The 9,999-nt window shown below is 55.6% G+C and overlaps 1 protein-coding gene across 3 annotated transcripts in view; it reads right to left on the bottom strand.

The window, feature by feature from the left end:
* Positions 1-557: 557 nt before the first annotated feature.
* TSPAN11 (tetraspanin 11) overlaps positions 558-9,999 on the bottom strand; it is a 79,902-nt gene continuing 70,460 nt past the window's right edge. For all 3 annotated transcript variants that reach the window (XM_017515255.2, XM_017515253.2, XM_017515254.2), the window contains one exon: positions 558-2,874. In XM_017515255.2, coding sequence (XP_017370744.1) covers positions 2,815-2,874 — 60 coding nt within the window. In that variant the 3' untranslated portion in view covers positions 558-2,814. The remainder of the gene's footprint in view (positions 2,875-9,999) is intronic.

Raw genomic sequence — 9,999 nt, 5'->3', positions numbered from 1 at the left:
GGTAACTGCAAGATAAGTATGGTGACAGATTCTAAGTGCACAGCAGGCCCTTGATAAACACAAAAAATCCCCGGACACGCTCCCCACTTATCTGCCTGAGGGGCTCCTGGAGATGGGGTTAGCGTGCCGGGGAAGCAGGAGGGAAAAAGAGAATGGGCACACACGTCCCATCCCTTCAGCCAAGGCCGCGTTTCCTTCCTGCCTCCCATCCTGATGCACGTCACCCGGGGGGACCTGTGGACATGCCCTTATCTCTTGGCATCTGCCCCTGCGAGCTTAGGAAAGGGCAGCATGGTGTGTGCAGGGCGAGGACATGCCCGTGCCAGCTGGGTGGCATCCCAGCACCTAATGCTGCTTTCCTGGGGCCCAGTGTGCAGCAGCCTGCAGAGGACTGATGGTGACGTTCCACAGGCATGTCTTCTCTCTCTCAAGACTGCCAGCCTCCAAGCAGGGGCGTGGGAGGAACTGACCTGGGCCCCGATCTGTGCCCTCGTCAGCAGGAGGGGCACACCCTGCTGGGGGCTGCATCCTTGAGTCCAGGCTCCAGCTGCTGTGCACTCCCAGGCAGAACCTGCCCTATCCTGGGCCTCCATTTCCTCTAACCTTGTCTCATCTCCCAGGCTGTTGGCATGGACGAGGTGGTCAGATCTCCAAGAAGCCCTGGGTGGTTCTGCCACTGTTTGCAGCTTGGACCAGCCATCCTCCAAGTGGCAGTCTGGCTGGATGACACAAGGCAGGAAGCAGCTAATCCTGCCCTAGTCAGGCTGGCCCAACCATCACATGGGGCTGGGGCAGATGGGGCAGCTCTCCTGGGCCTGCCCTCAGTGACAGGGCTGTGCACAGGGCACTTGCCTGCCACCTGTCTCTCTTCCCCACCGTGGCAGACAGATAAGGCCCCAGCACCCCCTGCTCATGGCTGCCTCCCCTGACACCCCGCCAGGAAGAACATGGCTCTAGCCCAGTACCGTCTCTCTCTCTCTCCACTCTCCCTCTGTAATAAGACTTATCTGTTGTGATCTCGCCCTTCAGAGAGCTTGGGAGTCACAGTTGATTTTTGATTACCTGCACGACTCCCAGGAGGTGGGAGGGCGGCAAAGCTAATCACGCGCTACGCCACTTCGCTTGGCCTCCTGCAGTCTGGGGTATCTGGTCTTCCTTTTAATGGATTTGCATCAGCAACTCCAGGGTCTTTTAGGCAGGGGAGTTAAACCAGCCTAGACTCCAAGAAGCCACTGGAGAATACCCAGAGAAGAGGAGGCAACTGGCCCTGCGGCTGGGCTTCCCTCTGTCCATGTGGGTACTTCCTATGCTGAGGATGCAGTTCAGGGCCCTGTTGCAGTCAGCACTGGGTGGCCTTGAGGCCAATCCTATGTATGTGAGAGAGAGCACCCCTCCCCCAGGATTGGCCTAGGTCAGCAACGTGCTCATCACGGTGTGAGCTGGATCATGTAGGGAGACGAGCTGGGGTCTCTCTCCGCCTTGGTGGTAGCACAACAAGGTGGCTCCCTTCGTAGGGGGGATGAAAGAGGGTCCTGCCCTGGGAAGAAGTGCAGGACCTGGGGAGGGTGGAAGCCAGGCAAGGGGTTTTAGTGTAATGGGGTGCCCCCTTGTAACAGCCATTTTGGGGGGATCCCTATGGGTGTTGTACAAGTTGACACCTGTTCTCTGGAAAACTTCCAGCATGGATACTCTGTATTTTCCAGGGTTTGCTTTCTGCTCTCCCTTAGCACTGGGGAACGTTCTTACTGAAAAATTCCCTGCTGAATTTAGTGATGCAAGAGAGAACCCAAGACAAAAGCTCTGTTCACTCCAGGACGGGTGGGAGGGGAAGCAGAGTGCTGGTGGCCACAGGGTAAGGAGAGGGCCCCAGGAAGGGTGAGGCTCAGGCAGACACCCCTCTACTCAGAGCTGCCCTTTCTCAGTGGCTGCGACTTTAAAGGGTCATGAGTTGGTCCACTCCAGGAAATGCTTGACACCCACCAGCATTAGGTGCTGAAGATGGTTTAAAAACCTGATGTTCCTGAGAATCAGGCCCTGGAACAGGAGATCCCTCTGGGGGGCATGTCCCTAGAGGTCAGGGCTTGGGGCCAGGGTCTCCCCAAGGGGGTTCTCCCAGGAAGGTTGCTAGGCAGGCACAGGGCTCTGCTCCTATTGCAGCATGTGCTGGTGTGGCCACCTTACCCCCGCTCCCTGCCAGAGCAACTCCACCTAGCCTGTGGCTGCCCTACCCAGGTCTCCCCACTCCCAGGCCCTGCAGGAAAGAGTGAGGCCAGCAGGACATGGCTTTCCAGGTGAGGCAGTATGGACAGTGGGCAGGTCAAAGAGCAAGGTCTTCTGGAGGAAACACCAGCCCTCCCTGCCCCACCCCATGCATCTTCCAGAATCAGCAAGGTCAGGGCTTTTGAGCATGGGTGGGGGAATCCAGTGCTGAAAACCTGGGAGACCTGGGTTTTCTGCCCATTGTTCCAGGTTCAAGAGCTGGGAGGGAGCAAAGAGCCCAACTGTCAACCTTCCCTAGTCCACAGTGTCCCTGTGCCTGGTGCGGAGCTCTGGTTGTCTCCTGAAAGGATCATTTCCCTGCCCAGGATCTGGCCATGGGAGCTCAGAAGTGGAGGAGAGGGGTCCGAGGGTCCCTGCCTGGGTGGGCACAGTAGAAGCTATGGTCTTAGGCACTTGGTGGATTTGTAGATGCTGGGCACAGAGGAGGGGGCATCTATGGCCCTAGTGGAGCTGGTGCTAACTCTGTAGGCGTTGCGGATGGCATGCAGCCACCTGTCCTCCTGTAGGGCAGTTGGAAGAGGAGGTGGTTGGCCATCAGTAAAAATGCCGCTGGAGCCTCCGGTGCAAGCAGCAGGTGAGAACCATCCCGCAGATCTGCCGGGTGGAGAGAGCAGAGGAGCAAAGATAAATCAGAACTCCTGGAAGCTGCTGGCCTTCAGGGCCCTGGAGCAGTGCTGCTCGCTCAAATCCCTGGGGCCTGGACAAAGGGCAGATTCCTGCTCAAAGGGCTGGGCCTGAGGTTCTGCATTTCTGACAAGCTCCTGGGTGATGGCGATGGGCGTGGGGGAACCACAATCTGCCAGGTACTCTCCAAGAGCAGGGCTTCCACCCTTTCATGGGCATGTGTCACCTGGGGACCTCCTTATTCCAAGTCTGCAGGCCTGGGTGGCAGCCTGAGAGTCTGCATTCCTAGCAAGCTCCCAGTTGCTGCTGCTGGTCTGTGGTCCTCCATCTTCTCCAGAGATGGCCTGATTTAATTAGACCCTAAGAGTAACGTCTACACTCCCTCATCAGAACTGTCTGAAGCAGACTGTCTCTCTAGGAAAGAGTCTGCCTGTGTTTTGCTGTTTTTGGACTCCAAAGATAAACTCAGGTCCATCCTTGATGCTTTGGTTGGTGTACGGGAGCCATGGGGGAAACTGAGACTCTGGGAGGAGCCCCTTGAGCTGTCACCCAGTCTGTCAGTGTAGAATGATAGAGCTGGCGAGCTCACCCTGTCAATCAGCCTAGAATGCAGCAAAACGCCCAGGCCCCGAGAGTCCTGTCTGCCAGCCCTTCTGTTGGTATCCACAGGCTGAACAAGGAGGGGCTGGAGCATCCAGTCCAAAGCACATGCAGGCCTGGGAGGATCACCCCACATACCCCTTTTCACTTTTTCCACTTCCAGAACGCAGAGGAGCTTTGTTCTCTCACCTTGCCCTTCATGGGCTCTCCTCTGCCACCTTCCTCCTCTTCCTCTCCTCCCTCCCACCCAAGGATGCATTGAGGGTGATGTGATTATGATCCTGCTGATGACGATGACATGGTTTTGGATCTCAGCTCTCTGCACACAGGAGAAGGGCACTGGCCTAGAGCAGCCGCATGACTGTCTGTGGTACCTGGGGTGAAGGTGGCTCCCTTAAGTATTGAGGCAGTTTCCTGTCTTTCCTAGCAGCTGCTGCTGCCCTGACCTTGTCGGTGCAAACTTGGATGCAGTTGGAGCTCTACCTAGCAGGAGGCGAGCAGGCTGGTGTAGTTGCGTGTGTCCGGTACCCAGCCTCTGACAGGCTAGCTGGGAGAAGAAGTGCAGAAGGGGCCTATCCTCTTCCCCGCCTTCCTCCTCTCTGTCCCTCCCAACCTGGAGGACAGCACGGGGCATGAACACTGCTTTCAGCCTGCAGACATGGTGTCAATTCACCTGGGGCCTCAGGCTGAAAGGCGGCTTAGGTTTTCTCATCGCCTACCAGCTTTAAGCGGGCGGCGGTCATGCCGTTCCACCCATGCAGGTGTGGTGCAGCGCGTTCTCTTTCCCTGTCCCTGCCTCATGGTTTGATGATTTTCCTGTGGGGCTTTCTGAATCTAATCTGTGCTAAGTGGGAGGCCAGAGGGGGCTGTTTCGCCGGCACAGATTTATGCTGGAAACCACGGCTGTACCACCTGCCATGTACGTCTCCTGCTGGGGGAGGGAAGGGCCAAGCTCTCCAGCAGACAGGCTCCTGCATGAGCTGGGTGTTCCTAGGGAGCCTCCCAGGACAGGCACAGTAAGGGGGAGAGGTGAGTGGGCCAGACCCTCATCACTGTGTCCACATGCACACCCCCATGCAGAAACATGTGGAGGGATACGGGATGCCACCCAGTGTGGTTCCAGAATAAGCGCCGTCTCCCTCCTGACAGAGGACACTGAGAAACCAGCACGGGTGGCTCCAGCAGGGGGCACGCAGAGACAACACAACGCCAGCTAACTGCAGGTGCTGAAGGTGGCAGACGGGGCAGGGGTAGGCTTGTGGGTCCAGCCGGCACGGTGTCAGGTGCTGTCTTCTGGCAGCTGCCTGTGTGTGGCACTTGGCCACACATAGGACATTTTTAACAGGGAGGCCGTGTGCCTTCAGCTTCCTCTGACACTTCTGACAGCACCTGGCTGTCAGCAGAGAGCATGAAGGGAGGGCCAGGGAGCTTCTGGGGAGTCCTTCCAAGATGATTGCTTGGTTTCCCTTTTAATGACTTGCAGGCCCCAGTCTTGACTATCTTGTGAGTATTCTATGCTCTGAGACTGTTTCCATCTTGCAAGGTGAGCATGTTGGAGGTGGGCTGAGTTCTATTCGATGCTGCACCAATGGCCTATGTGAGCTTGGGTACAGTTATCTCTCTCTCAGCCTCAAACCCCCCTCCGCCGATAGGAAAACATCTGGTTTCTACACTGGTCTAGGGTGTTCCTTGGTGAGATTCTTTAAAAATTAGAATAACAGGTACCAACAGCACAGCACCCAGTCCTTCCAGCATCCCAGTCCTTTGAGAGGCCAGGCAGTGGCTTCCTGGGGCCCTCAGGATAAAGCCCCCGCTCCTTGCCTTGCCTGCAAGCCGGGGCTTGCACATGCTATTCTCTCACCCTGGCTTTCCCCTCTGTCACTTCCTATTGGGCTCCTTCAGGACTGAATGAGATGGCACTTCCTCCAGGAAGCCCTCCCTGACCTCCCGTGACTGGCTAGGGCCACTGATGTTTGCTTCCTAAACCCCAGCGCTCCTGCTAACACCTAGCACTGCACTGTGACTGCCACACACTTATCTGTCCCCTTCCTTCAAGCAAAAGCTCCCTGGGAGAAGGGATGGCACCCTGCCTGCAATGGGGCCCCAGCACTGGCCACAGCACCTAGCACATGGCAGCTCTGCTCCAGAGTAAACACGAGCATGGGCCCCTCAGCCTCCTCTGCAGGCTGTGGGCGGAGGCTCCCAGGACGCTGATATGAGGAGGGCAGCAGGAAAAGGGCTGGGCTACTGTGACATTTTTAGTAAAATATTCCCCAGCTAGAATATTCTAGAAATTAGCTTCTAAAGTTACCTCAAAGTGGAGTGCCCCCAGAGTCCACCCACAAGAGAGGAAGCTGGTGTGGAGGAAGCAGGCCTGTGAGCTGGAGGCCTGGCCACTCTGCCACAGCAGCTGTGTCACCTTCAGCAGGTGACTTGTGGTGGGGCTTGATGTCCTCAAATGTGTATGAATAAGATGAGCCCAGGGGCTCTGAACCCCAAATGCACATTTGACCCACCTAGGAGGTTTAAAAATACGTGTGCACAGACCTCAGCCCAGACAATCTGAGCCAGTTTGTGGGGGGCCGGAGCAATGGGTTTTTTTGGTTTTTTTTTTTGAGATGGAGTCTTGCTCTGTCACCCATGCTGGAGTGCAGGGGCACAATCTTGGCTCACTGCAACCTCCGTCTCCTGGGTTCAAGCAATTCTCCTGCTTTAGCCTCCCGAGTAGCTGGGATTACAGGCATGTGCCACCACACCTGGCTAATATTTTGTATTTTTAGTAGAGACGAGGTTTCACTGTGTTAGCCAGGATGGTCTTGATCTCCTGACCTTGTGATCTGATCGCCTCGGCCTCCCAAAGTGCTGGGATTGCAGGCATGAGCCACTGCACCTGGCTGCAATGGTATTTAATTCTATTGTAGAATAAAATACAGTGGTATTTTATTCTAGTATATAATTGTATAATTATATGTATTATATGATTCCATTCTAGCATGCAAGCCAGGACCAGCAGCACTGGTCCAGGTAGTCTGTCAGGCCTTTTCAGGTGGCATAGTCGGACCGGCGGGGGTCAGGGGGTACCTCAGCACTGCGATGAACCTGTCCAGGTCTGGAACTGCCTTTGGGTACTGTTCCATGACTGAGGTGAGTGAGAAGCGTGGGGGGCCCCTGCTGAGGGGATAGGTGCACTCCCAGAATGCAGAACCTCTGTGTGGAGGGGCCTCTGCCCATCAAGTGCGGGGACTGCCCCTCAGCATCCCTGCCGGCCCCCAGCCTCTGCCCCAGCCTGTAGCCACAGAGAGTGTAGTAGTCTGCAAGGGCCACTGTTTAGCAATTCCAATTGTTCAAAAGTTCTTGAATGTGTCTCCTTGAAAAGAATTCCACCGACTGTTTCCCTTCTGTCCTCTGGAACCTCCCAGGAAGTCCCTCCCTTCCCCACATGGCTGCCTTGGGTGTTTCGAGACCATGAGGGTGCTGCGTGTGCTCCCCGTCTTCTGCCCTCTCGCACATCTGACTTCCCAGCCCCACACATCCCTTGCCACTCCCTCTGCCTCTGGCCACACAGTGGAATCACTAGAGAGCTTCACAAAGACACGGATACCCGGGTGCCAGCCCCAGACCATTTTGTTTCATTTTGCTGGGGGCAGCCCAGGCCTGGGGTGGTTTTAAAGCTTGTCAGGTGATCCCAATGTGCGGCCAAGGTTGAGGACCCCTCCCTGGGGGCTCTGCAGAGGTCTGGTCCCACCTGGAGGGTGGCCTGAGCCAGCAGCCCCACCCCCGGCTCTCTCCACGATTTCCACCAATGCAGCTCCAGGCCACATCTCTGTGGGCAGCACCCTATCCTGTAACTCAGGCAGAGGCCCCCACTCTGTTACAGGCTTTAATGCAAAACAAAACAAAGCTCAAATGCAAGGACTTTAACTCTGTTAAATGTTTTACCCTTCGTTTCAGCATGTCTTCATGTCCAACAAGCTCTTTTATCAATGCTGGCTTTATCATGCGACAGAACAGACATGCTATGTAAATAGTTTAGCGTGCTTTCTGGGTCTTTGCTGAGATCACCAAGAAAAATGTTGAAGAGACAGGCCTGAGGCTGAAGGCCATGGCCCGCTCCTGGAGACCTTTTGCCAGGCTGGCGTGAGCGCTCTCCTCTCCCTCTCACAGTGTGGTCATCCAGCCTGCCCCGATTTCTCCAGAGCATACAAGTGCCTGGTCCACACGTCCTCGAGGCAACAAGTGATGCATTGCCAGATGCCTGGCTGAAATCAAGGTGTACTGCCTTCACTAAACATTCTGCTTAGTTTTCAGTGTTCACGAACCATCTGCTCTAACATTCCAGGTGCTGCAGGACGTCAGTCTCAAGGTCATCGGTTCCTGAGACGGGAGCCTTACTGAAAAATTATAGCACGTGAGATCCAGAAGGTTCCCAGAAATGGCGCCCAGCTGTTCTCCACATTTTACAAATCAGAAAGTTGAGACCCAGAGAGGTGACTTACCCAGGGTCTCACACCCTGAACCGGTCCTCTGGCTTTGGTCCTTTGCTTTCCCAACCTCCCTACCACAACACAGAGGACTGTGGGAAAGAGAAGCAGGGGACAGTGGCCTTGGCTGGCTTGGAAAGACTTCCAGTGCAGGGTCCTTAGAGACCATGGTGCCACCTACCCACATTGTCTGTGGGCCTGGAGCCCAGCTGCAGCCTAACACACAGCTTTCAAGCTGTACCAGAAACTCCTAGTGTAGCTCAGGGCCACCAAGAGGAGCAGTGAGGGGAGGCTGTCATGCTAGGCTTGTCCCTGCCTGGAACAGCAGGGACACCTCCTATACTTCATGTACGGGGCTCTATGTGAGACTTCCATTGAAATGAGGATGCTGCTGCTTAAAATAGGCTCACAAATATCCAATCTGTCCATTTTACAGGTAAGGACACTAAGGGTTCAGAGAGGGAATGTGATTTCCCTGAGGTCACACAGCAGGAGGTGGAGCTATGTTTAGAAATCAGGCCCTGTAACTCCCAAGCAAGATTTCTTGCAGTAGCTGGGAGCTGGGAACATGATGACACCATCTTGGGGTGATATGTCCCCAGCCTTGAAGGTCTTGGAAGTGCCAGGCTGGGTAGGTAGGGGAGATAAATGCCTGGTGTCTGCTCGCTGAGAGGGAAACTATGACCCTGGGGAAGACACTGGTATGAGCCCTTTCTCAAGGCTTATGGCCCACCAGGGACTGAGCAATGTAGTGCCCAGCGTTGGCTGGCAGAGGGAGCTGTAACCCGAGGCTTGGCTGCTGCAGGGCTGGCTCAGTGGGTCGCAGAGGAGAAAACTGGGCAAGAGGTCCAGAGCCACCAAAAGCTGTTCCACAGCAACGGCGAAGGAACACAGAATGCACGGTGGGGGCTGTGAGCGGGCAGGAGGCGTGGCAGGCCTGCAGGTCTACTGCTCAACAACCTGACCTCCTCAACGTCAGACCTACACAGCCGCGGTCTACCGTGACCGTCGGCCCCGGGCATCTGTAGCCACATGCCCTGCCCTTGGCTCCGCTGCCTTTGCAGCTTCTACAGGTTCTGGAGGCCAGAGAGGTGGGGAAGAAATGGACAGAGTGGCCTAGGCCTGGTCAGTATCCATGCAGAGCAGGCCCCTAGCACCTGGAGCAACAGGCTTCTGGAAACTTCAGCTGCCCTGTGCTGCTGAGTGTCCCTTCCGGTTCCCAGTAGTGACTCCTCTGGGGTTCAGCACATGGGACAGAAGGCCTGCCCTGGGGAAGTCCAAAAGAGGGGCGAGGCTAATGCCACCTGGGCTCCCTGTCCCTGCAGGTGAGTGAGGATGAAGGGGAGAAGGCTGGCCTGGCCAAGGAACAACTACAGGGTTTTTTTATTTTTGAGATAATGTGCTTATGCAGAAATATAAAGATTATGCATATGATTTATCGAACACCTGCTATCTGCTCAGCAATGAGCCAAGTGATTTATATGGATGTTGCTAATTCCCATCACGAGCCACCAGATGAGGTGTAACCAGCCCCATTTACAAATGAGTAACTGAGGCTCAGAGATGAAAGAACTGGCCCTAGGTCACACAGCTGTAGGTGGCAGAACCAAGATGGGTGTCCCTCCAGAGGCGACAGACCCTCCTCCCAGTGTGTCAGGCTGCAGCTGGGCTCCAGGCCCACAGACGATGTGGGTAGGTGGCTCCATGGTCTCCAAGGGCCCTGCACTGGAAGTTTCTCCAAGCCAGCCAAGGCCACTGTCCCCTGCTTCTCTTTCCCACAGACCTCTGTGTTGTGGTAGGGAGTCTGAAAAAGCAAAGGGCCAAAGCCAGGAGACCTGGGTGCCGGTTCAGGATGTGGGGCCCTGGGTAAGTCACCTCTCTGGGTCTCAACTTTCTGATTTGTAAAATGTGGAGAACAGCTGGGCACCATGGCTCATGCCTGCAATCCCAGCACTTTGAGAGACCGAGGTGGGCATAGTTTGAAACCATCCTGGCCAACAGGGTAAAACGTCAG

Source organism: Cebus imitator, unplaced genomic scaffold (assembly GCF_001604975.1).
Source record: "Cebus imitator isolate Cc_AM_T3 unplaced genomic scaffold, Cebus_imitator-1.0 Scaffold545, whole genome shotgun sequence".
NCBI lineage: Eukaryota > Metazoa > Chordata > Mammalia > Primates > Cebidae > Cebus > Cebus imitator.
The sequence above is the reverse complement of the archived record's forward strand: the minus strand, read 5'-3'. Positions and strand labels throughout refer to the sequence as shown.